At 51.2% G+C, this 25,649-nt stretch overlaps 9 protein-coding genes across 9 annotated transcripts; 4 read left to right on the plus strand and 5 right to left on the minus strand.

Annotated features, from left to right (window-relative positions):
- Positions 1-563: 563 nt before the first annotated feature.
- N7506_005084 (ZZ type zinc finger domain protein) lies at positions 564-3,203 on the plus strand (the record flags this gene model as incomplete). The annotated part of the gene is made up of 4 exons (XM_056954378.1): positions 564-692; positions 856-1,142; positions 1,208-1,671; positions 1,741-3,203. 4 exons carry the CDS (start codon positions 564-566, stop codon positions 3,201-3,203), a joined length of 2,343 nt encoding a protein of 780 aa, XP_056813267.1.
- Positions 3,204-3,612: 409 nt separating this feature from the next.
- On the plus strand, positions 3,613-4,905 carry N7506_005085 (serum paraoxonase/arylesterase family protein; the record flags this gene model as incomplete). The annotated part of the gene is made up of 2 exons (XM_056954379.1): positions 3,613-3,924; positions 3,979-4,905. The coding sequence occupies 2 exons, from the start codon at positions 3,613-3,615 to the stop codon at positions 4,903-4,905; spliced, it is 1,239 nt and encodes a 412-aa protein (XP_056813268.1).
- Positions 4,906-5,253: 348 nt separating this feature from the next.
- N7506_005086 (uncharacterized protein) lies at positions 5,254-6,877 on the minus strand (the record flags this gene model as incomplete). Its single annotated transcript, XM_056954380.1, has 4 exons — positions 5,254-5,543; positions 6,526-6,555; positions 6,692-6,721; positions 6,838-6,877. 4 exons carry the CDS (start codon positions 6,875-6,877, stop codon positions 5,254-5,256), a joined length of 390 nt encoding a protein of 129 aa, XP_056813269.1.
- A 5,372-nt stretch (positions 6,878-12,249) lies between these two features.
- N7506_005087 (cell wall mannoprotein 1 family protein) lies at positions 12,250-12,834 on the plus strand (the record flags this gene model as incomplete). The annotated part of the gene is made up of 1 exon (XM_056954381.1): positions 12,250-12,834. The coding sequence occupies one exon, from the start codon at positions 12,250-12,252 to the stop codon at positions 12,832-12,834; it is 585 nt and encodes a 194-aa protein (XP_056813270.1).
- A 309-nt stretch (positions 12,835-13,143) lies between these two features.
- On the plus strand, positions 13,144-17,679 carry N7506_005088 (putative anucleate primary sterigmata (ApsB); the record flags this gene model as incomplete). Its single annotated transcript, XM_056954382.1, has 3 exons — positions 13,144-13,245; positions 13,302-15,023; positions 15,073-17,679. 3 exons carry the CDS (start codon positions 13,144-13,146, stop codon positions 17,677-17,679), a joined length of 4,431 nt encoding a protein of 1,476 aa, XP_056813271.1.
- A 206-nt stretch (positions 17,680-17,885) lies between these two features.
- On the minus strand, positions 17,886-18,978 carry N7506_005089 (nicotinate-nucleotide diphosphorylase (carboxylating); the record flags this gene model as incomplete). The annotated part of the gene is made up of 2 exons (XM_056954383.1): positions 17,886-18,704; positions 18,823-18,978. The coding sequence occupies 2 exons, from the start codon at positions 18,976-18,978 to the stop codon at positions 17,886-17,888; spliced, it is 975 nt and encodes a 324-aa protein (XP_056813272.1).
- A 739-nt stretch (positions 18,979-19,717) lies between these two features.
- N7506_005090 (Glycoside hydrolase-type carbohydrate-binding subgroup) lies at positions 19,718-20,807 on the minus strand (the record flags this gene model as incomplete). The annotated part of the gene is made up of 2 exons (XM_056954384.1): positions 19,718-20,216; positions 20,317-20,807. 2 exons carry the CDS (start codon positions 20,805-20,807, stop codon positions 19,718-19,720), a joined length of 990 nt encoding a protein of 329 aa, XP_056813273.1.
- Positions 20,808-22,120: 1,313 nt separating this feature from the next.
- On the minus strand, positions 22,121-23,105 carry N7506_005091 (Zn(II)2Cys6 transcription factor domain-containing protein; the record flags this gene model as incomplete). The annotated part of the gene is made up of 3 exons (XM_056954385.1): positions 22,121-22,787; positions 22,849-22,946; positions 22,998-23,105. 3 exons carry the CDS (start codon positions 23,103-23,105, stop codon positions 22,121-22,123), a joined length of 873 nt encoding a protein of 290 aa, XP_056813274.1.
- Positions 23,106-24,261: 1,156 nt separating this feature from the next.
- Positions 24,262-25,291, minus strand: N7506_005092 (putative RAS small monomeric GTPase; the record flags this gene model as incomplete). Its single annotated transcript, XM_056954386.1, has 3 exons — positions 24,262-24,482; positions 24,547-24,963; positions 25,096-25,291. 3 exons carry the CDS (start codon positions 25,289-25,291, stop codon positions 24,262-24,264), a joined length of 834 nt encoding a protein of 277 aa, XP_056813275.1.
- Between the last annotated feature and the right edge of the window lie 358 nt (positions 25,292-25,649).

Raw genomic sequence — 25,649 nt, forward strand, 5'->3', positions numbered from 1 at the left:
CGTCGTTAGATCACTGCATTTGAGCGTTTCTCCCGTCATGTCCACCTTTTTTTTATTTTTATTCCTATTTTACTCCACATCACTGGAATCACGTAGCACACGGTTCTAGCCCTTTTCTCAATTTCTAGCATCCAATCGGGCAATGAAATCCAATATCACTATGCATGACCTCATAATTAGTGTCCTGTTTCCTATTCGATGATCTTCTGCACCCCTCCTCTGTCGGGCGTCCAGTCACGAAGAACAAAGGACGTGCAGACCGCTTGGCAATCGACTTCTGACGCCATATTCTGCACATCCTCACCGCCTACCCGACTTTATCCGTCGGCAGCTGACCCCGTCCTCTCCACCTTTTTCCCTTCAGTTCGACTCTGTACAACTTCCCTCTCCCCGATCCTCTGCTTCATCTATTTCCATCTTCATAGTTCTTCCCTTCCTTGTATCCCTTCATCCTCTTCCACTTCTCTGTAATCCTCAAATACTATCCTCTTTTCTTAAGCCCTTAAACGGTACTGCTGCCTAGGCAGTTGGTATCCACTCCATCTTGCATTTCATCATACATCATGGCAACACCAGCTCCAACTCACCCGGGCCCAGAGCACCTGGTTACTGTCAAGGTCCTGTACAATGACAGCAATCGACGCTTCAAGCTGCCTTTGAAGGACCTCAAAGCCCAAATCCTCCCCCGGATGGTAAGTCTCCACACAAGCTTCCCCCGACCGGCCATCTAGCCGATTTCCTTATCATGATCATCATCAAGTCTTACTCTCTGGACTTTTGATATCTTCTCACACTCCAGTCACTTCCTCGTTCATCGTGATTCAGTTGCATCACATTGACTAAGATTGAGTTTAGCTTCGAACCCTTCTCGGCGTTCCTGCGGATGTCAACGTCATCCTCGAACGTTATTCCGACAGCGCCGGCTCTTACGTTCGCCTGGACTGTGACAACGTAGGAGTCTACAAGCAGCTTTACCGAGCTGCCAAGGCCAAATCCAAGCTTCGTATCAAGGTTTCCACACTCGACACATCATCAACGCCCATTCCTTCAGAGCCCACGATGGAGTTCAACCAGCCTCGTCACAATTACCTTGAGACTGTCTTGAGCCCCGCTGCCACTTCCACTCCCCTAATATGCCACCCGTGGAAACCGCCCCAACTCTTCACCATGAGAAGCAGCACACCTATGGTCAACCTCGCTTCCGCAGTTTCGAGATGGAGGCAGACAAGCATCAGTTCCCAGTCATCTCTCACAACTCCCCCAACGGCATGTTCTGCATCGACTGCAACAAATGCGGTCGCTCCATTGCCAACGGTCACTACCACTGCAGCATTTGCGAGAACGGAGACTACGACTTGTGCCCACAGTGTGTCACTGCAGGTGCAACTTGCGGCGGCGATGGCCACTGGCTGATCAAGAGAATTGTCAAAGACGGTGCCGTCACCAACAGTACCACTGAGATTATTCCTCCCCGTGGACCCTCGATCGAAGCCCCCGTCCAGCTTCCCATCCACCTCCCCATCCAGGTTAAGCGCGAGGTGATCACCAAGCCGGTGGTCCACGTCCCTGAGTCAGTCCAAGAATTCATTCCAGAGCCAGCTACCCCTTCGCCTTGTTTGGATGCTGCCGTTCAGGGCGAAGACAAGCCAATTTGTAATGGATGCTGTCGTGGTAAGTTCTTTTACATCTTCTTGGTTCCAAGTTCATCTATCGTTTCCCAGTACTGACAATGAGCAGAAGCAGACGAGAGCAATCTTGTACGCTGCAATGATTGCGAAGACTACGACCTTTGCCTTCGCTGCCTCCTCCGAGACAAGCATGGCCACCACCCTGGTCACACTTTCCACCTCGGATCTGACCGTAACTTCTGCCTGAAGAATCTCATCACATCTCGCTGCCTGCCTGGCCGCCAGTTCCGCCATGCGGCTGTCTGCGATGGATGCGACAAGCGCATCGTTGGCGTCCGTCACAAGTGCCTGGCGTGCCCTGATTGGGATCTCTGCCCGGAGTGTATTGTGAACTCCTCTGAGAGCCACCCCAACCATCGCTTCGTTCCAATCTACGATACTATCGGCGAGGCTGCACGTGAGCATGAAGTCCACTATGGTATTTTCTGTGATGGCCCTCTCTGCAAGAACAAGCCTGCACAGAGCTACATCAACGGCGTTCGTTACAAGTGCGCTGTGTGCGATGATACCGACTTCTGTGCAAGCTGCGAGGCCCTTCCCACCGATCACCACAACCGCACTCACCCACTGGTCAAGTTCAAGACCCCCGTTCGTAGCGTGACCGTGAGCACCATGGGTGATGACGGCTCGAACCGAGCAGTCGCTCTGGGTGATCAACCCCCTCATTTCAGCCCCTCTCAAACGGCCACTGATGAGAAGGAGACTGTTGAAGAAGAATCCACCGTTTCAGAGATGGCCACCGAAGAGGAGAAGGAGCCCTTCGAGGTTGAGTCTCCCACACCTGTGAACGTCGAGTCACCCGTGGCCGAGACCATCAAGACCGAGGAAACTGAGGAGGTTGAGTACAAGGCCTATTTCATCTGTGACACCATCACCGACGGCACTAAGATGGCGCCTGACACCATGTTCCGCCAGACCTGGACTCTTCACAACCCTGGACCCACAGCATGGCCCGCTGGCTGTGATGTGCGCTTTGTTGGAGGAGATACCATGTTCAACGTGGAACTTAACCACCCCTCCAGCGTTGAGTCTATTCGCTCGGCGATGGAAAGCAACAAGCTGCCGGCCCCAGTTGAGGCAGGTGGCAATGCCGAGTTCACTGTCAATCTGCGCACTCCCAGTCGCGAGGGTACCGCCATCTCCTACTGGCGCCTGAAGCTCCCCAACGGCCTGGCTATCGGTCACCGTCTGTGGTGCGATGTGGAGGTGCAGGCAGTGTCAGAGGTTGAGGCAGTTTCGGAGGTTGATTCTCCCGCGGAACCCGAAGCTAAAGGCAGTGTTATGATCTTCCCCAAACTTGAGAAGGAGTCTCCGGCATCGAGCACCCTGCAGTTCGAAGCCCCTGCTCCACAGGCACCCACTCTGTCCAACTCCTCAGAGTGTGATGTCCTCGATGGGGTCGAAAGCCTCAGCCTTGACGACGACACTGACGCCGGCTTCCTCACCGACGAAGAGTACGACGTTCTCGATGCTAGCGATCAAGAGTTCCTGGATGCCAGACAATCCGCGCACTAAAGACGCACAAGTTCATGAGATGCATGCTATGGGAATGGGAAAGGGAATGGGAATTTGCACTTAATTTTTCGGAATGCCAGGTCTAGTCCTTTGGCTCAGACTTAATGAGATTGACCTTTCTTTGTTGGAACTTGAGCGGAAACAGAAAAATCGCAAAAAGATCTCGATTTAGTTTCTTTAATTGCAATTGCTTATTCTTTTTTTTACCAGAGACTTCCTTCAGTATTGAGTTGACATGCTCGTAGAGGCCGAGGTATGATAACATCCCGCGCTCCACCCCGCGTCTTGGGGCGATCTTTACTCGAAGCTAACTTCGCGAGGTTCCACAAAGCTGTACAATTAATAATGGCATGGGGACTACTCTGGGTTTTCTTCTGTTGCACTTCTCTTTCTCTCCGCAATTCTCATCATGGGATTAGGAACAACCCTCACCTTCGGCCTGGTCGCCGCCCTAATTGCCTTCCTGGCTGGCCCAGTCAGTCACGTCATTCGCGTTGGAGGTGTCTTCCTCACGCCAACTCCGACAGTGTTCGGTGAAGGCCAAGGTCCTATCTACATCGCCGATACCATCCACTGCGAAGATGTGCACCACTACCGTCCGGCGAACCTACTGTTCACCGCATGCGAAGACCACAAGAGCACGCGCTTCAGCTGGTTCCCGCCTCTCGGAAACTTGTTGCAGCCGAGGACCCGCGGCTCCATTCACATTGTGGATCCCAAGGTCCGTTCTTAGCCTTGGCGTGTGGAGCTCTGCTAACCAGAACTACTTGTACAGACCATGAAATCAAGCCGTCTGGCTTTCACTGACTTTGATGGTCCCTTTGTTACCCATGGAATTGACGTTATTGAAGACCCAGACCAGCCTGACGCTGTCTATATCTTCGCTGTCAACCACTTGCCCAATCCGGCCTACTTTGAGGCCGGTGAGCCCGAAGGCGTCCACAAGGCCAGGTCTCAGATCGAGCTCTTCCACCACGTCCTAGAGTCGCAGACTGTCCAGCATGTGCGCTCGATTCATCACCCGCTTATAGAGACTCCCAATGATATCTACGCAGAGAGTCCCGTTTCTTTCTACGTTACCAACGACCACTTCTATCGTGATGGCCTCATGCGTATCGTGGAGGATGTCTGGCCTTCCGCGAAATGGTCTAGCATTATCCACGTTCAGCTCGAGAACCCTAGCAAGGAGGCCAGTGTCGATGCCTCAGTTGCTTTGACGGGACTCTGGAACAACAACGGTCTCGGTCATGGACGCACAGACAAGGAAATGATTATTTCCAGCGCTGTCGGCGGCGAGCTCTACGTCTCTTCCCCGCAGTCAAACCACTCTATCGAGATCCACGCCACTATTCCCTTTGACACTGTCACCGATAACCCAAGCTACTATGCGGACCCGTACCGCACGGGTGAGGACGATGCCAGTGGCTTTGTTGTTGCTGGTATCTCGCAGGCTATCTACCTGCCTGTCAATGCTAAGGATGAGAATGCCACTGATGCTTCGCAGGTGTGGTATACGCGGTTCCTGCCGGCTACCGGTGAGTGGGAGAAGAAGTTGTTGTTCGAGGATGATGGAATGAGGATCCGGACTGCCAGTGCGGCTGTCTTGGTTCCCGTTGAGCCTCGGGATGGAAAGAAGCTAGCTTGGTTGTTTGTAACTGGGTTCATGTCGGAGAGCATGATTGCTGTGCAGGTTGAGTTGTAGTGTTGAGAGATGTTTCCAATTATACATTTGTACGAGGCCGTGTCCAGCTGTTTTCAGTCCCTTTACCCGAGGCTGAGTGTAGAGGAGCTATTTCATCAGCACAGTGCCCTTTGCTATCGGATTAATCTAAATTCAGACATTGAAATAATCCAGCTGAAGAGCAAAGCTACTGCTATGGTAGTGTGTTTGGGACGAAAGAGGCAGTCAAGGGGGCTCTACAGCCCGTATGGTCGTCGTTTGAAGATTCATCTGGAGCTTCAGTCTACGAGGTTACAGTGCAAAGGCTGTTGAGGGCCGACCCAGAGACTTGTATTGATATATTGGGGCCCGTTCTCGCCCCCGTGCCCCCTACTCATCGATGTCCTCCCATTCATCCTCCTCCTCCTCCTCCTTCTTCTTCTCCTCCTCAGCAGCACCGCCATCCTGAGTGGATTCATCCTCCACACGAGGGGCCCGGCTGTGCAAAACAGAGCTCTCAGCCCAATGATCCAACGCAGCCCCGGCGGCTAGAGCTACACTGCCAGTGCGGCGGTACGAGACCAACCACGCGGCAATGAAGACTAGCTCACCGGAACTGAGATCCCCATCTCGCACAGCCGAGCTGACCCCGGTGGAGGGAGCAAGAGGGGGGCGGGAGGCTATATTATAGGGTCAGCTTGAGTCGAATAGCTTGGCTAGCGCTGGTGATTGGTTCCAATTTTGAGGAAAAGGGGAACAGGCACACTGGAAGGGCAAGCAGATGGAGAATCAACTAGGTAAAACGAAACGACAAATGCATCACTTCGAGTCACAATCGGGCACACAGATGAGAAGCCAAAACTTGAAGTCAAAAGTGAATCAGGCTTTGCTGGGTGTCTTATACGTACGTTCTTCCGGGGCGACCGGGTCGCCAAATTGAATGATTGGGCCCTGGGCCCTTTTGGCTCCTATGAACTATTGTCAGTGCTCTTCAATAAAGCCAGTGTCCAACCGTGCGCTAATTGAATGCGGTCTGAGACAAAGCGGTAGTCTGGAACAACACAGTGTCTCCTATTTACTACTAGTTGCAGGGAAAGGACATAGCAAGTGAGAAGACTTACCGAGTTTTGAGGTCGGAGGAATTGGGGAAGGGGGGAGGGTCAGCTCTCTCTGTTTGCGGTCTAGATATATTTTAGTATAACTTTCGATCAATTGAGGTCCCCCGTAAATTTTCTCCGTCCGAGAGACAGGACTGTTCCTCGGCCAATCATAGCGCGGAGATAAAACTTTGGGAGGACAGCAGTGGTATTAGTAGCTTACCTGGAGAGGGCGCGGGCAGGGGCGTTGTGTCTAGAGACCGGACACGTTTGTTGCCTAATAATGTGGTGCTCAAGTCAGTTTTTTGTCGGGTGATACACTAATGCCACATGTGAATGCAAGTTTGAAGGGATAGTTGAGAGCGAAGGGTGGATTTTTCGATTTGGATATCCACTTACCCTTCTTTGAGACGGGGCTTTCCTTGTTGCCTGGTAAGAGTGTATTAATATATTTTCTGTTGCTGTCTTGGGGTGTGAACGGGGGGAATTGTCCCGGGAGAGTAATATCTCGCCGTGATTCTGTATGAGACTTGGATGGACACAATGAGCAAAGGAAATAACGTACCCTTCTTTCTGGCGGGGGTTTCCATTGGACCTAGTAAGAGTCTATCAGCATATTTTCTGTTGCCGTCTTTGGGTGTAAACGGGGGGAATTGGCCCGGGAGAGTAATATCTCGCCGTAATTCTGCATGAGGCTCAGATGGACGCGATGATCAAAGGAGACAACGTACCCTTCTTTCCGGCGGGGCTTTCCTTCTTGCCTGTTGAGAGTGTGTCAGTACATTTTCTGTTGCCAGGGAATATTGTCTTGAGAGAGTAAGATCTTGTCGTAATTCTGTATGAGGCTTGGATGATGGACAGAAAGGAATCCACGTACCAACTTGCCGGTAGCACTCGGCATCGGAGTGCCCACCCATCTTGCAGTGGTGGCACCACTTCTGCATTCCAATAAGTCAGCTTGTTTCCTTCAGAGCCCTTGGGCAGACATGGATGTGCATCGGCTCCATATGATATTGTATCTGGCAACACGATAGCTCTAGAGCATTTGATATGAAGCCCCTGGGGCCTATGTGCAGAACATGATGCAATATCATCCTCGATAACATTTGACTTACCTTTGAGGGCCTCTTCTTCTTCTTGTTGTTGGGGGGAGGCATTTTTGGTTTGATTTGGGGGAGGGGAAGAGGGAGAGAGAGAGAGAAGGTGCGCCGCACACCTGGGCACATGTCCAGACTCCAGAATGGGCAATAATCCACCGCCCCTCAGGACTATACTGACATGTTTCCCTTTCTCTTAAAGCTCGATGCTAAATATGTATAGCTGATTGACTAACTACAGAAAGAACACTTTGAGCTTGGCGCGAGCTCACACGGCAAGGATGGGATGTACGAAGTACCAGATGCATCGCAGGCACCAGAGTGACAATACCGAGACCCCGAAAGTTGATATGGACAGGCGTGGGATCAAGAAACTAAAGAATTGATCAATATACAAGGGCAAATCCTAAACTACTAAAAATTCCCACAGAAGATACTTTCAACCTCCGGTTTGCCTTTGCATAGCCTCGATGCTAACGGATACCCAGGAACCGACAACAACAAGAGAAATATCTACAAATGCAATCGGAGGCTTGGCTCAAACCACTGAACTTTCGAGGAACACAATAAGATAAAGTGCTAAAACCGACAGCGGCTTCCAGGGACATATAAGCAGATCTGGTCAACCCCGATATTTCTCTGCTGGATTGGTGTACATCTTCTGTCAGCCCCAGAATCAGATCAACATTAGAAATTGTTTGTATATGTGGCCATCCTAGCAGCGGGGACAGTTTGTAGTCGCTGCCGTTGAGGATTAAATGGTTAGAGGCAAAGTGTCTATGTTGTTCTGTGCATTCTCCAATATATATGCTAATCAGCAAAAGTTCAGTGACTTCATTCGTTCAATTCCATGGCAGTTCAAAATACCTGTCATCCGGAAAACAAAAACACAACACCTATGTTTTTTTCCATTTTGATATTGAGAGGTCAACCTAGGGACGACATCGGATTTGTGGATGGGACCCAATGAAACAGCGAGTTTGGTTTCGGAACCAGTTTTTTTTTTTTGGTTCTACAGTTTTGGCATTATCAACGATGTGAATGAAACTTTCGTATAGATCCAATTTTCAAATTGCTTCAAATCATCATTGTTCCAAGGTTCTCTTTGAGACTCGCTCCAGTTTTCACTCCATTTTTCGCTCGGATAGATTGACTGGGTAATCTACGAGTATCTATATGGAATAATTGCGGAGCGGAGCGAAGTAAAATTAGAACATAAGCCCCGCCTGAAGTTACAGTGCTGCTTCCAATGACACGATATGGATTGTTAAATAGTTCTATCATAAGAATTGGATGTGAAACCTTGGAAACCTCTGCGCTCTATATTGTGTACTCTGGCTAGTAGTATATCATGTTGTATAAGTATGGTAGATGACATGACTTAATAAGATAAATGGGCATCTATTGTGTCTGATATGGTGGTGAAGGGAGTTCAAGATAAGATTGTTGAGCAAAGCAAGACAAGACAAGATTGTTGAGCAAAGACAAGACATTCGACGTACTACTTCGTAGAGCGTGTAGGTGTGCATCTGTCGACAACATACTTCGGGTCTTCCTCTACACGCCCGAAATTGATATGGATAGGGGACTCTGCTCACAGCCGACCATGTCACTTGTGGCATAGCGACAGAACAGCTCCATCAGTTCGTTTCCCTCCGATTCAAAGCTCAGCAATTGCGAGAACTGTACATGGAGTTCTGTGCCCCAATGAACAGCCTGTGTAATCCGGCCATGCTTGTAGCCTATGAACGAGAGAAGTAAAAGCTAGCAGTTGGGGAGATTAGCGTTTGAATTGGAAGTGCCTCGAGGCATAGAGAAATCCTACCGGGTAGATCGCATGCTGACCGTGCCACATCTGTTCTACCATAATTGCCCCAATAGCTTCCAACTCAGCAACAGATAATGATTGAGCGTCTCTGTCCGGATTTGTTCCACATACAAACACTCCAATTAGATGTGGTAGGTCAGGTCTCTCCCTAGTGTATGCATCGAGTGTCTCGTCTATATACCACTCATGGTCAAGGTTCTGAACTGGTTCATGCCACCTATAAATGTTAGCTTAACTGGTTATACAATGCTTAAGCTCTATTGCTGTAGCTCTAATTATGTACTCACATTGCGGGAACTATATCGTTAAACGTTAAAATACTGCAATCACACTTCGGGTTAGATTGTGTTCTGAGAGTCCTTCGTTCACGATAGACTTCTTGATTGAATTCACACAGTCTTTTAAACGCTTTGGCTGTTGGTGGACATGAGGGTGGATCAGAGGTATAGTATCTGTCGTCATCGTGGGAAAGTAGGGGAAAATCCCGCAGAAAATTGACCAGATTTGGTCGAAAGAAACATGGACTGAAATGCACTTCGTCGTCCGAAGTTTGCACCCTGGATATGTCCACACTGAAGCCCTCTAGCTCTTTGGGGGTCACATGAGTGGAGCTGCTGTCCTTGAGTCTCAGGTGTAAAGCTTCTATCATGGGAGGCGGGCCTTGTTCGACATATTCCGGGTGATCACGTGGCTCGTCGGCACGGAGGTCATACCACATATATGACAAAGGCCTGCACATGATGGTGGTGGTGGTGGTGGTGGTGCAAAAAGCACGGGGTTACGGCAAAGGGCTGAGTTTTCGCACCGCGATGAAGAGGTGAAGTAGAACGAGGAAAGAAATACGAGAAGGTTTCTAACCTGGAAATAAATAGGAATGAGTGGAAGGTGAGTCAGTTGCCCCGGCGGTAGGGTGCGAAGGTTTGATCAAAAGCGAATGATGTTGTCATCAAATTCTCATAAGTACTGAGGTTCTCTTATGTTTACTAAAAATACATGAACACCAGATCTTTATATTGATCATATCATTCATATGATCTCGGCGCTCTACAAATATCCGCAGATTTCCCGAGGTAAGTACTAAGTACCTAGGAAAGAAGGAAGAGTGCGATGGCGATCTGACATCAAGTCGATGGGGGTGCTCAGTGCTCATGGGGAAGCGAGGGAGCAAAACCGGCCCCCTGGGCAACCTAACCAGAATACAGATGCTGTTCTTTCGAGAGGTGTAAAACGCATGTATTGCTAAACTACAGAAATGCGAGCTAGAAATGCCAAAACTAGCCACAGGGGCGCACATGAGATGTGGCGCGGTTTCCCCACTACGATAGCAGATTCTGAGTGACAGATGAGGTTTGTCTGCTCGATCGCCACTCCCGAGCCCTAGAGCGTTTCAAGGTTCCCTAGCTGGTCTCTGAAATAGCTTGGCATATGAACTGCACAGATCTTTGTCGGGAGACTTGTTCCCTGAAGTTACGCCCTGATTTTCGTGTCCAGAGAAGAAGTAGCTCTCTTCCTATTCCCCTCTTTTGCTAGATTCTCTTCTTTCCTGCTTGATCGCCAACTCAAGATGGGCTTTGTCATTTTCGCGTCGACTAGATGCTCGGAGAATGTGAACTGATTATAATTGTGGATCATTGGCTCCCTTGGTGAACGTAGCCTGTGTATATTCACCTGTGGACTATGATCTTTATTTTCTTTCCAATCTTGATTGATTCTAGTCTTGTGTATTTAAAGGCCTTGTTGTATATCTTGGATTTCCCTCTAGTGTGGAGTATGAAATGATAAATTAGCCTTAAGATCTATTTAAAGAGCAACTAGATCTACCCTAATACATTCACCCATGAAAGATAATCTAATTAATAAACAATCAGTATATAACATATTCCTTTTATTAATATAATATCTAGCAAGAAAGCTATTTTCACAACCAAGACACTAGCCCCCTTCCCTATCTTCTCACAGGCCGTCGCTCGAAATGACAGTCTACTGCTCCAGCATGGTTAGGTTAGATGATAACAATGCGATAGTGAGCGAAGGAGTCGCACAGCAGACAGTTTTTGGTCCTCCAGTATCTATCTGCTTGTCTGTTCACTGATATTGCAGGAACGAATTCTCCAAAACCTAGCCGCTATCCTTGAAGAGGCCCAGTCTAGCCTGTATCCAAGGATACCTCTCAGTGTCACTCAGCCCTCGATTCTTTGATCCCCAGCGCGACCCATTTCGGTGGGTCTGGACGCTCCACACAGGGAGCTCGGAAATTTTGCTTCAAGGATTCGGGGATGGATTTCGGACCATGTGGCCCGAGTCGACCTCTTCACCGGCCCATAAAGCCCATAGCCCAGCCTAGCCCAACTAGCAAATGGGCTGGGTTTTGGGCTGACCCTTGGGCCCATTGATTTTTAATGGGCCAATATCCTCGGCCCATTAGGGTCATAGGCCCCCATTTTGGGACCTAAATAATGCAAGCAGCTCGTTCTTAGCAAAAAGTATGAACTTGTCAGACCGCCCTTGCGCTCTTCCCACTTCACGAGGTGCCCAGGTGTTTCACAATGCTGACTAATACGTACACCGCTCCAGGGCTCATTCATCACATAGCAGTTCCCCCACTACAAGATTTAGAAGTAAACAGTCACCAGCAAGCCAGATACTTAACAGTTTGACCCCAATCATTTACCTTGCTCCACATGCCTCGATAAAAAGTGAGTTGCCAATAACCAAGTTTGTGTATGTGAGGTGTGAGCGGTTGATTGAATCTCCGCCAAAGCTCTGCGCGGCGTTACACTTCTGTATAATTCGTGCGTTATCAGCTGATTGGCCTCGAGAAAAACAAAATGCACTTACACCGGAATCAGTACCGCAAGCCAAGGTGGTAGAAGCATCGTTCTGGTCCGCACCCTTTTCCCAGTACTCAGGGCCATGGTGCTTAAAGCCCAGTTGGGTTGGCGGAATCTGCGGAACCCGGTCATTGTGGTGAGGAACGCGGAAGTATTTGTCATCCGAACGCAGGCACGAACTTGAAGAATGCAGAGATCATGGCGACAGTCGAGATTCAGACAGACGATAAAGTATGAGTACTCTGGGCGAACAGGCCATTATTTACCTATTGCCGTATTGGATACGAAGCCCAAACATCAGATCTATAGAGCCCTGTAGATCCTTGTTGACCTCAAATTTCCAATTTTCAGGATAAGGCATACAATCCAACGTCCAGCGATGTCTTAATTTTGGGGCTGTGGTATGCGGGACATTCTTTCTCTCATTTTTGATGTTTATCGTGCTTTCACAGCGTCGATAAAGAAATGTAGAAAAGGAGTTGGCTGTTTCCTGCAATCTACAACACAACACCGATTTCATCAACTCCAAAGATATGCGTCTCTCTCAACTTGCCCTTGGGTTCTTCCTGCCTGTGCTGGCATTGGCCGATTGGAACACAGTCAAAGGTGACATTGGGAACATCACAACCCTGCTGACCACGCTGAGCGACGATGCCCAGACCATGAAGCCCGGCATGGCTGGAGTACCCATCGCTCTGAAGGTGGAAACCGATGCCGTGGAGCTGGGCAAGGAGATCCGCGCTGGTACTGAAGATGCCAAGGACTCGGATCCTTTCGGGGGCAAGGGCTCCCTTCAGGTTGGGCTGGCGCTCGTGGCGCTGGAGCCCAAGATCAAGTCGACTCTGGACAATATCGCCAAGCAGAAAGATACCTTTGGCGAGTTGGGTATCATTGTTCTGCAGTCCCTCCGCCAGCTGAAGAAGGACACGGATGCTTTTGCCGCCGCGGTGACGGACAAGCTATCTGGGTTGGAGAAGTCTGTTGCTCCTGGGATTACCAAGTCGATTGATGGTGCTTTTGACCAGGCTATCCAGGCATATGAGAGCAATGGTGAGTCTGTTGGTGCTTTGAGGGGGAAGTCAGTTGCTGACCGTTCAGACGTGAAATCCGATAATTAAGGCCACCCAGGATGGTGGTGTAGTGTGTGAGAGGGGAATAGAAAGTACCAGACTGTTAACATAGAGCATAAGAGAGAGAAGAGAGAGAAGAGAGAGAAGAGGAGGATGTTGTCCAGGTATACTTCTATTGTACAATAGGAGAGGTTGTCGCTCCTTCCAAAGTGAACCATCTACCTTTAATTGCCTTACTGCCTTCTAATTACTGTAGACTCTACATGCTCAGATCATCTACTCTTTACTGTTCGACTGTTCTACTGTTCTACTCTTCTCTACTGTTTGTATACTTCGCGTGCAAGACTAAATCCCAAGATGGACGTTCATTCGTCGATCCCAGCGGGTAGCGTGGAGACCCAAACATCCCAGCCAACTCCCTCGACATTCTTCGACCAGTTGGATGTCGATTCCAGCTCCGTTTACTTCATGGCAGAGGAAGCACCGGGGGGAATCCCCCGATCTCGGTCACACAGTCACACGCCCAATCCTCCGAACCCGATGAGGACCCTGACTTTACCATGAACTCCGCGCAACTAGACCTGGACGACCACAGCTTTATTCCCTCAATCACCGACGAAAGCCTGTTCCAACCCAGCGAAAATGGCGATGAACGCGTCAATAATCAAACTTTAATCGAAGAGCACGAAATGCGCCGGAAGTTGATGGACATCGAGTCGAGTTTCCTGCCCGAACCCTCCACAATTGACGTCGCCGCGAAGGGCCCGCTAGTCGGCGCAGACGACACATATCTCGTTGGGATCCCCAAAGATGATGGTGCCAATACAACACAAGACTCCTCACAGCTGTCCTTTGCAGAGCCGGAAATCGACCACACCGACCGCACCGACCAGAGCGAAGACCCCAGATCTCACATCGACCCAGAGATAGCAGGCCCCGCTGAAGATAATGACCCTATAGACCCGAACGACTCCATGCTAGACTCCCTCTCCTCCTCCCCCACAGCGGCGGCAGTACTGCGCCGGAACCAGTCAACGCTGTCTGAGAATGCGCGCGACAACAGTCAGCTCTCCGATGAGCGCCCGTTCAGATCTGACTACTCCATGGCTGGCAACGAATCACAACTCACACCTTCCAAACTGCAAACCAACTCCCGCAGCTTGTCACCGGGCGCATCGAGGTTGTTCAGTGACCAGAGCGGCAGTGCGACGAGCAGCCGAAGGCCCAGCCGCCCCAAGTATCTGACTAGCCGCCAGTCCTCGCATCGCCTCTCTCACTCCTCTGTGACCAGCAACAATACGGAAAATACAAACAGCGATGCTACATTGGGCGCTGACTACGCGCTTCAAACCGGCGGCGCGACATCCGACAACTATGGCAGTCTCCACTCTGGCAGCCGCGCTCATATGGCAAGGACAACTAGTCTGGGAAGCATGGCATCGGGAGTTTCTGGTTACAGTGAGGAGAACTCGGTGGACAAAAGAAATGCGCCCGGGGCGGAGAGCAATCTGCATACGCTCGAGGAGGAAAGCTCTCCAAAGTCTCGCGCAGCCCCAGCCCCGGAGGATGACCTGTCGGCACCAGCGACACCCAAGGCGAAGCCACAAGATAGTGCTGTCCCTACGGACACGGTGATCGCCGAGCGTGTGAAGGGCATCCAGGTGCCTACCACATTTGCGCAACGATTCCGAGAAGACAACCAACAACCTGCCGAAAAGCGTGCGGGTGCTTCAGCGTCGTTCGCCAAGAGCGGCCGGAACTTGACCCTCAAGGAGCAGAGCAGCACGATCGATCGCCTCGCAAAGGAGAACTTCGACTTGAAAATGCGAATTCATTTCCTCAACGAGGCATTAAACAAGCGGTCCGAGGAAGGCATCAAGGAGATGATCTCGGAGAATGTCGAGCTCAAATCGGACAAGGTAAAGTTGTCAAAAGACAACCAGAGCCTGAAGCGCAAGATTCGCGATCTGGAAAAGCAAGTCAAGGACCACCAATCCGACAAGGACTCCATGGTCAATCATGACCCCGAAGCGTCGGAAGATGGCGACCGTGAATCGGCGCAAGATGAAGAAATTATCTTCCTGCGCGAACGAGTTGATACATACGAGCTTGAGATTGAGCGTATGAGATCCGAGTCCATCGCACGGGAGAGCGAAAAGCGCCGGTTGGCCGAGATGGTCAAATCACTGACCGACAACCGTGCCGGGGAGTCTGAAGCGGGTGCTCGAGAGGAGCGAGTAAGTTACAGATCACTCACGCAAACAGATCCGTATCTAACCATATCAGGACATGTGGAAAGACATACTCGACGCAGAGACATCAGCGCGCGAACAAGCCGAGGAGGAGAATCGGCGGCTTCGAGACGAATCCATTCGTCTACGCAGCGAGATGTACAGGTCAGACCACAACGCTGACCGCGGCGCTGCCAGCACTCTTGTTGTAGAGCTAGGCCTCCTCAAGCAAGAAAACGCAGAACTGAGGAAAGAAGTCAGCGCTCAGACTTCTATGCTTACATCTCGGAACCGAGAGAAGGAGCGTCTGTACCAGGAGATCGAAGAGCTGAAGCTTGGGGAGCGTCGTCACCCCCGGTCGATGACGGGAGATAGCATCTTTGACCGCTCTGTCTCGCGCGCTCATATCAGACCGTCCTCTCAGGCAAGTGATGGGGCGATCTCGCGAAGCGACATGGATCGTGATGAGTTAGAGGCAAGAAATGGACAGCTACGGGATATGGTGGCGACTCTCAAGCTTGACAACCAGGCCATTCGAGCCCAGCTCGAGGAATACATGGCCGAACTCGAAGCGCTCGACAAGGCTTATCAAGCCGATGTTGATCAAGCCGAGGAGGAGATCCTCGGTGCGCAGCAAGAACGAGACCAGGCCTTGCATATGGCTGATGAGCGCGATGCTGCTTTCCAAGACTTGCGGGCCGAGGCACAGGAAGAGCTGGATACGCTTGGTGACGAGCTCGACCAGAAGGTCATGGAGTGTCAGCGCTTGAACGAGGAATTGAAGAATCAAGACGAAAATCTCAAGATTCTCCAAGGCGAGATGAGGTCTGCCAGCGAGGGCATCATCCGTCTGGAAGAGGATGCTCAGAACAATCTGTCTGCGTACAAGTCTGTGCAGCAAGAGCTCATGGAGACCAACCAGGAGATGGAGTCTGTAGAGAAGAGTCTGTTCGAAGCCAACACGAAGGTGCAACGATTAACTGTTCAAATTGAGTCGAGTCAGAACGAGATTGCTTTCCTCCGTGAAGAGCAGGACGGCGACAAGATCCGCATCGGGGATCTGGAGTCTGATTTGAAGAACTACCATACCAGCCTCGTGAGTGAGAAAGAAAAGGCCAGGGAGCTGGAGCAACGATTGGCGGATGAGCGGCACCAACGCGAGGTGGTTGGAAGCAAGGAGAAGCAAGATGTCCAGCGCATTATGAATGAGTTGAACCGTGAGGCCTCGGCTTCCAAGGAGGAAGTCCGACGTCTGAAGAAGAGTCTCTCGGCCCAGGAAGTCGAGACCTCCACCTGGCGAGAGCGACTGATGGACCTGGAGAACAACCTTCGGGAGACTCTGGGTGATCTCAGCGGCAGCCGGTCCAGTTTGATCACCAATATTATGAAGTTGCAAAAGGAGCTCGAGTCGACCGCGCTCGAGCTGGAGAGCATTCGCTCGCAGCTAGACGAGAAAGAGACGCTTCTCCGCAACCGTGACGCCCTACTCGAAAGCCACGGGCTAGAGTCCCGCAAGCTCTCCGAACTGCTCGATCGGGAGCGACACGCGCGTCGTGCGGACAAGCAGTCATTCGAGTCATCCCTCAAATCCCACCAGCAGGCATCGCGGACCATCACCCAGAGTAACTCGCGTATCACTGATCTGGAGAAGGCGCGCACCGAGGACCGCAAGCGATATGCTTCCTTGGAGCAGCAGTTCAAGGACCAGCTTAGTGAGCGAAACACCTTGTTCCTGTCCATTTGGTCCAGATTGTCGAGCCTTTGCGGACCGGACTGGGCGCACTCCAACAGCCTGATCAACGGCAATCTCCCCAGTCAAGAAGTCATTGGCAACATGCTATTCTGGCCAGGCTTCAGCCGCAATCTGATCCTTGCCATGAAGACGGTTGAGACCGTCATGGCAGGGTTCAAGAACCGCATCAAGAGCGTTGATCACGAGTTGACCAAGCGATACCACACACTTGAAATCTCATACAATGGGCGCATCAAGAAGCTCGAGCGCCTCGAAGAGGCTGTCAGGAACATGCGACCTGTCCGCGGACAGTCGAGTTCGTCGCCAGAGATGTCTAAACTGCGCGGCGAGAATCGGCTTCTGAAGGCAGAGCTGAACCTGCTCCAATCCAACTCGCGTGGACATGGATCCGCATCTGCAGCGGCCGCGGCAGTCATGAGCTCCGCGCCCCGTTCTCCCTCCCTGACCTCCACAGCGGAGTCAGAACGATCGCGCCCTGTTTCTACCACTGGTTCGGAACGGCCTCGCCCCGAAAAGGGACACGCTCGCAGTGCCACTGGCCTCCCGGTCCCCTCGCATTCCTCGACAAGTACGTTGACCAACAATGTCGGGGCGATGATCCCGCGCACCCGCAGCTCTCACAGCGGGTTCGACGGCCAAGATGAGAAATGGCACCACCGGCTGCACGAGTTGGAGAAGCGATTGAAGTCGGAGCGTGAAGGCCGTCTCCTGGATCGTAGCGGTGCCCGCAAGCGACTCGAGGAGCGCGATGCAGAGAATCAAAGACTTCGCGACCAGCTTCTCCGAGAGCGCACGCGTCGTGGACCTTCCGGTACCATCACCGATGGCAGTCGCAGTCGCCCGCCCATCTCGGACGAGGCCCCTAGTTCCAGTGAAGGTGAAGGCATCACCGTGGAGGTCGAAGTGTGATTCTGTCGCGAGTTATCTTGTACATTATATCCCGGAGGGGGCGCTTTATCTCAGGATTTTTTATGTTTTATGGTTCTTCACGATGGGTTATGAGATGACAGGCGTTATGTTGTTTTCGGTCACTATTTTGATTCTGATTGATTTCCCTTTTCTGTACTTTATACAAGTCCATATCTTTTTGTTTCTTTCTGTCAATATGATACAGCCTATCGCAATGAGACCTTGAGCGAGAAGTCCACGATCCCCGTCCCCTGGTGAATCGAGCTCGTAGAGAGAATATCCACATCCTCACAGACATACGACGGAGCATTCTCCTCAGTCAAGCCTCCACTCACTTCAATCAAAAAGGCCTTCTTACTCGCCCACTCCGTCTTCAACTCCTTGGCAGCAGCCCGCACCCCGTCCGCCGTAAAGTTATCCAACATAATCACATCGGCCCCCGCCCCAATCGCCGCATTGGCCTCCTCAACACTCCGACACTCAACCTCCACCTTCGTCGAAAATCCCCCTGTCGCCTTGGCCGCATGCACCGCCCGCGGTATCGCCCCCGCAACACTCTCAATCTTCGTTCCTGCCTCTCCCCCATCCCCAGCCGCCCGATTATTCGCACACGCCCACACATGGTTATCCTTCAACATCGTCATAGAACTGAGATCATGTCGGTGCGGATCCGCTCCGCCCGCTAACATCCCGTACTTCTCAACAAGTCGGAACCCAGGCGTCGTCTTGCGTGTGCCTGCTAAGATTCCCTGCCATCCTTGCGCACGTAGCGCGGATAGCATCGATGCACTCTTACTAGCGATCCCCGAGCATCGCGCTAGAATGTTCAATGCTACCCGCTCGCCGAGAAGGATCTTGCGAATTGGTCCGCGCACAGTGGCGCAGTGCTGGATCGGCGTTATCGCTTCACCTTCTTGGATATGCCATTCGATTCTGTCTGCGTTAGCCTGGCCGTGCACTGCCTCTGCCTCTGCATGCAAGTGCAGTAGAAAGGTAGGGAAGGGGGGTGTTGGCATACGTGCAGCCTAGCTGTGTAAAAACCTCATCGAAGAATGGAACGCCTGCAAGAATGCCCTGTGACGAATTACGTTTAGCTTGGCTTTTTCGTTGGCATACGTGTGTAGGTGTGTATGTTTGGTTTACCTTGCTCTTGCCGAGGAGTCGGGCTTCGCCTTCTGACTCGCCGACTACGAAACCGCCATAGTCGAGACTGGGACAGTCTTCTTCGAGCCAGGCGGTTATGTGGCGTTTGTAGTTGCCGGGCAGTAGATGCCGTAGATCTCCGTGTGCTGAAGCCATGGTGTGTGAGTCAGTACGGAGTACGGAGTACACTGTTTTAAGTTGATCGGGAAGTACTTTGCTGTTCCCCGCGCGGGGTGCAGTCGGGTTGGCCCGGGGTGGTCACGTGTATCCGTATTCGTATTGCTGAACCCCCCTCTCTTTTGGACTAATTTGGACTTGAAATTGGTTTGCCTACACTTTGCCTACGCAAGTACTTGGCTTACTTGGCTACTTGGCTCACTAGCGCAGGGTGCTAGTACTCTATTCCATACGCATTACCAGTACGGAGTACGGAGTACGGAGTACAGAGTTGAAACTTAACGCCCCAGGAGACCAGGACTAGCCCACCTGCTAGTGACAGCTATCGAAACAAAGATCTACAGTGACACGGGCGTGAGTATATCGAAGATCTCCAAGTGCCGCATTTCGGAACTTCCAGACCCAAAGGGGTAATGTTCTCGAAGAGCGTTCCTTGTTTAGGCAAGATTCGAAGTGATTCCGGATTGGTCAGGCCGAATATCCGATCGGGCAACGGAGATAAAAACAAAAAGAGGAGTTCGGGCATTCGGCACACCGATGTGTGTTATTTCCAATTGGTTTGAATCATGTTTTTTTCTCTCTTTCGTTCCCACAATCGTTTGAACTTGGCGCATTGTAAATTATGCTCTCCACTCTGCCAAATCCCTTAATGCCTCATAGTCCCCGAGGCCCCGAAACCCAAAAACTTCCATGAGCCAAGAGCTATGTGCCAAGAGCCTTACTCCTTCCAGGCTTTGTAAACATTCTTACATCCAAAGATCTGGCCCCTCTTCAAAAGCACCATCGACCGCCACTCCGGTTCGTTGATCGCGTTCACGAATCGGCTCGGCTCCACACAGAACCCGGCGCCCTCGCCGTGTGCCGGCGCGCCGTTGATCGACGGCACGTCGATGTACTTGCCCGTGTAGAACTGGAAGGCCGGCTCGGTGCTGTGCACTTCGAGGTGCAGGTTTGTCTTCCCGTTGTGGAATTGCGCGAGACGGCGCAGGGGGAGTCCCCGGGTGTCGAGGGGTACTTTGCTGGCGTCGGGCTCGAGGACGAAGACGTCGTCGATGTGGGCTCCTGTTGCGCTGAGCGTGAAGGGGGTGGTCACATCTCGTGGGAACTTGGCGGTTCCGCCGGTAGGGATGCCGGTGTCGTCTAGTGGGAGGTAGTCGGCTGTTGCGAGCTGTGCGGTGGTGCCTGAGATATCAGGGCCGTCGCCGATGTTGAAGTAGCTGTACACATGTTAGAGACGGGTTCTTGGTTTCGACAGCTTTGTGCTTTTTTTCTTTTTCTTTTCTTTCTGTCTTTTTTTTTTTCGATTTGTCTTCTTACCTGTGGTTGGTGAGATTGACCACAGTCTCATCACACTCCTCGCCAACAAACTCAACCTCGTACTCGGCCGTCAGCACGGTCTTAGCGTCCCCCTCCTTGCTAGCGGTGTACCACACGCGCACCTCCACGGTCCCAGGATACCCCTCCTCCCCATCCCGATGAAGATACTTGAACAGCAAGGCGTCCCGACCCTGCCGCTTCACCGTGTGCGGGCCGTCAAACACCCGTTTCCCCCAACCCTTCTCACCCCCGTGGAGGGCATTGGGCCCGTTATTCTGCGTCAGACGCACGGGCTCCCCATTCAGATTCTGGATGATTCCATCTTTAATGCGATTGGCAACGCGCCCGATGGTTGCGCCGTAGTGCGGGGTGTTATGCTTGACGTAGTCCTCCTGCGTGGGGAAGCCTAGGACAATATTGCGATCGCCGACGCGGAATTCTTGGATGATGGCGCCGAGGGGCAGGAATGTGAAGGCGGCTTGTTCGGCCATTTTGGGTTTGGAGTTTCGAGGTGAAGTTTATGGTTATGCCCAGGTGGGATTTATTGTACAGAAGATGGGAGATGATCCTTCTATGAAGGGTTGACGTCGGAACCCCGCAGTTTGCGGGATCCATCACCGACGTCTTTTAGCATAAATGGCGGTTGATCAGCTCATGTTGAGGGTGGAGCTGTATTAGGCTAAACAGGAGGGAAGCTCTCTTTTGAACACTGGGAGCTGTGCTTTTATCCTAATATGGTATCTATGGCGTGGGAGTGCCCAGATGCTTGATAGATTTGGAAGTCTGTTTAGGGTATATGGTGCGACCGCTAGAATTTAAAAGCTCCGAGCTCACCTGGGCAGGTTCTAGGTTAACCTTTATACGAGCATAGCCTCGAAGGATCTTATACGTGGACTACTCCCCTTGGGAGGTCCGTAGCTTTGGACCGTCTCACCTACATAAGGGTGGAGGGGGGAGTAGTGCACATAAGCGCACAAGCACAAAACGGAAATAACGGCATTAAGGTCATCCGAATCGGACGAAACGGGGTCCGGCAGTCCGAAAGGATCAGCTCTACCCCGGACTCAAAGGGGAACTCGCAAGGTTCGTTGTTCCAAGACTGCCAAGATGCCCCTTGGGCTAGGCCGTTTCGACAAGGTTAAAGCATTAGGCAATCAAATTCTGTGTACGAATATACGAAACACGAAACACGAAAACGAGGCCCAAACCAGAAAGAAGACCAGAAAAGAGAAAAGAGAAGAAAACAGGAATATAAAACTCCGTCTCGGCGGAGTGTCTCACGTAAGAAAATCGAAAAAAAAGGAAAATCGCTCAAATGGCCGTACGGTAAGATTACCGTATTGCTGACGGATCACCGATTAGCAATGATTACACCCGCTGAGTCATGCCATGTCAAACCCTGCCCGAGTTATACCCGTTGGCATAGTGGAACTGGAACTGGAACTCGGCATCTTTCTCCGATCGCATAATCATGAAGACTTCAATGGTGAATAGTGAATGGTGAATGGTGTGGATTAGAAGTGATCAATAACAGACAAAAAATGAAGACGCCGCCTGGAAACTCCGTTTTGAAACTCCAACTCCAACTCCCAATTCCGAACCCCCATCACTGTACAGATTAGATCCCCAATCCAGACAAGAAAAGATCAAGAAGAAAAAAAGATGGGGAAAAAGTGAAGTAGCTCTTCCCCAAAGAGAAGAGAAAAAAGAAACGAAAGGCAGACCATGTATAGTATACATGCATCACATCATACGGCATTAGAAAAGAAAAAGATCCAGATCCAGATCCCTCGAAAGATCCCCTCTAGATCGAAGTAATCTCCGTAGGATTGGGATTCAAGAACTGATTAAAGTCCTCATAATCACTCTTCGGCTCGAGATAAGACCCTTGCGATAGACAATTCGCCGGCATCTGACGATTAAACATCGGCGACAATTGATCATCAAACGGCATCTGCGCATACTCCGGCATCAAATCCATCTCATCGAACGGATGGAACTGTCCCGTCCACTGTGGCGGATCCTGTAACGCCAACGGGTTCACCACCCCCTGCATCGACATCGGCGCCGCATACTGGGGCGTACTGGGCATCTGCTCGCTCTTGATCTGCGTCGGGCTGCTGGTGTAGGTGGGTGGTGTTGGGGGCATGTGGGAGAAGGCATCGGAGAAGCGTGAGCGGGCGGGGGATTGTGCGCTCTCGGATCCGCCGTCGGAGGACTCTTGTCGTTGCATCCCGCTGTTCGTGTGCCAGAGGTCTGTTTGCAGGGTTTCGGGGCTTTCTTCGAATCGTTCGCCTTTGCTGCTATCCAGGGCGCCGAGGCGCATGAGGAGATCGTGCGTGAGGGGATTGCCGTTGGGTTCGAGCTTGAGATGATCCCCGGGCCAGCCTTCGCCTTCGATGTTGCGGCGGTATAATTCTTGGAGACCGTGGACGAGCCATGATTGTTGCTGTTCGAGCATTTCAACGTATCTAGAGTAAGGATGTTAGTATACGATGTTCGCTATAGTTCGCTGGTTAGGGCTCGGCTTACCCCTTCGGGTACACTTTGTCGTGGGCCTTCTTGCGCTCGCCAAAGACGCAGATTGCATTGTCGGCGCGACACCGTGAACAGGGACTGGATCCATCACACTGGTCCCGGGTCAGTGACCGGGGGAAGTGAGTTGCGACGGGTGCACATACCTTGGATTTCTTTAGGCGACAGCGATCGCAGGCCTTGCAGACTCTCTTGCGAACATTGCTATCGGAATGGGAGTGCTCGGAGGCTGGTGTTGACTGTCGAGCTGCCATGGTATTTGATATCGATATGAATATCGTGTCTTGAAATGGTCTATAGTATAGATGGCAGGAAATTGGGGGATGACCCTCTTTTGAGGTATACTTCCAAAAGCGGCGACCAAAGGAGTGGATCGACGTCAATGGGAGGGAAGGTCAATGATATAATGATATAATGATGTCGAGAGTTAGAGTTGAATCCAAAGCAGGAAGTAGATATTATAACTAGAACCTCCAGGGAGGGGGCCTTGTGAATTATAAATCTCGTTTTTATTTATTTTATTTGATTATTTGATTTTCATGATTACTCTACAATTAATTTCTTATTCTTTTTTACTATAACTAAACTAGAATAGTCAATACGATACGATACATGGAAGACTCGGCATTTGGACGGAGAACGGAGCATCCGGCCTTCGGAGACTTTGCTTTGACGTATATCCGGACTGCCACTTCCGTCTCGGCTGGATAGTGCCGATTACTTATGCTATACACGATTTGCAGGACATAGGGAGCAGGTTTGATCAAGAACGGGAAGAACAGGTTCTTCATGGAATTATTGGACTATTGGACTATTGTAGTATTATTGGATATAGTATGTAACATTCTCCCCTTCACCTCGATAGTACTATACTACACCTCATGAATCATGACACTCGTATTAAATATGCAAAGTCCATGACGTGATGCGAGAACCTTACTGGTTCGCCCAACCTGTTCGACCTCCGACTGCTTACGGAGCTCTGAACAATCCGGATATATCATGGGCGGTGATTGGCTAACTCCGTCCTGGCACTCAACTCTCCAGCAATAGGCTACTTGTATATCAGATAGTTTAATGGGTATTCGGAGTAGCGTACATAGCGTATGTACTTGTATACAGGACTAAACCAATCCGGTTTCACCTCTCGAGACCGGAAAGATTCTGGAAATGCATGACTTCATGGCCAAAGCTTAGCCAGAGAAGATGACAGGGAAAAATTAAAAAAAAAAAAAGCCCTCTGGAGCTGTGGGCTAGATCGCCTCGGATTCTCGATCCAGCAGGATGGTCCGGGGTAGTCGCCACGGAGCCTTCTTCCGAATCCGTCGATCTGCTGCTACCGTCACTCCCGTCCACGGGGTTTGATACACAATTATGTACATAGTCATACAGTGGAGTTTAACTCCGTTCTTATTTGCCAGTGCAGAGACAGGCACAACCGTTTCCTTTGCGTCCGGGTGCCTGACCCTGTCGCTGAAACCACTTCCATCGAGCCACAGTCTTCCCCTGCACAGCCGGAGAGGCACTCGCACTCGCACTCCCATCACTCGGCTCAGTCGGGTTATTGGGACTTGGAGTATGGCCGCCAGTGCTTTGCAGTCGGCGGGCTTCGACCACGCGGCGGACCAGATCTAGAGGAATGGGTCAATATGTTGGTCTCCCATGATGATCTTCGGAGAAAGAGATCAGACATACGGGCAAACGTCTCTTCAATGTTGACCATCTCACGCGCGCTGGTTTCCATAAATCCACAGCCGTGTCGGCGCGCGTACTCGAGGCCCTCGCGCGAGGTCACCACGCGACCCTCTTTCAGATCGCACTTGTTGCCCGCCACGATCATCACCGGCGGCGGTCGACCGGGCCCATCGCCCGTGTGTCGGAGTCGGTCATTGTCTTCCAGACGCTGCTCGGCCTCCATGCCGATCATCTCCAGGAAGCCATTGAGGGTCTCGAGGCTAGAGGGGTTCGTGATATCGTAGACTAACAGGAAGGCATCGGATTGGAGAGTCGAACTCGTCCAGAGACCCCGGTACTCTTCCTGGCCGGCGGTATCGGTGATGGCAAGGCAGTAGGGGCGGCCATCGACGGTGCGGGTCACGGAGTAGGAATCCTCTGCGGTGGATTAGAAGGGGGAGAATTGACGTAGGGGAATACGGAGTAGCGATACCAATGGTTGGATCATATCTGCAGCGAGTCAGAGATTGGTAGATTGGTAGGAATGCAGGGGGTCAGGGGAGAGCTCACTCGTGAACCCATTGACTCCGGACCAGCCGCAGGGTGATGGAGGATTTGCCTGTCCCGATCTGATCAGATCTCGATCGCGAAACCCGGAGGCGTGGCACCGAATCAACGTGACGGATTGATTCCAGAAGAACAGAGAAGGTTGCTGCAACGTACCGCACCCGCCATCTCCACAGATGGTGATTGAGATCTTATCCATGGCGAAGATGCCAGGGGAGAGATTGGATTCAATTCGGAGACATAAGCAGTCAGGACCAATGATGATCAGCCCCTGAGTTTAGAGTGAGCTCCGTAGGTGAAGTCCATTGCAATGTGGAGAAGAAAAGCAATGAATTGAATAGATCTATCCCATAGTAGAACAAATAGAACATGTAGAGCCTGTAGTACAATATATTGTAAAAGCATCAGATCGAGCAGTTGAACTTCCCGCGGAAGACACGTCGTTGCCCCGAAAAGTCTAATGTGTTTGTGATGCATCATCTTCTTTTGCCGCTCGACACTCTCCCACTCGACTTCGACAATGTCGTGGAGACTGCCAAATTGCCACTGAAAAGGAC

This window comes from Penicillium brevicompactum (assembly GCF_028827555.1).
Source record: "Penicillium brevicompactum strain IBT 35665 chromosome Unknown utg000003l_segment0_segment0, whole genome shotgun sequence".
In the NCBI taxonomy this organism is placed as follows: Eukaryota; Fungi; Ascomycota; class Eurotiomycetes; order Eurotiales; family Aspergillaceae; genus Penicillium; species Penicillium brevicompactum.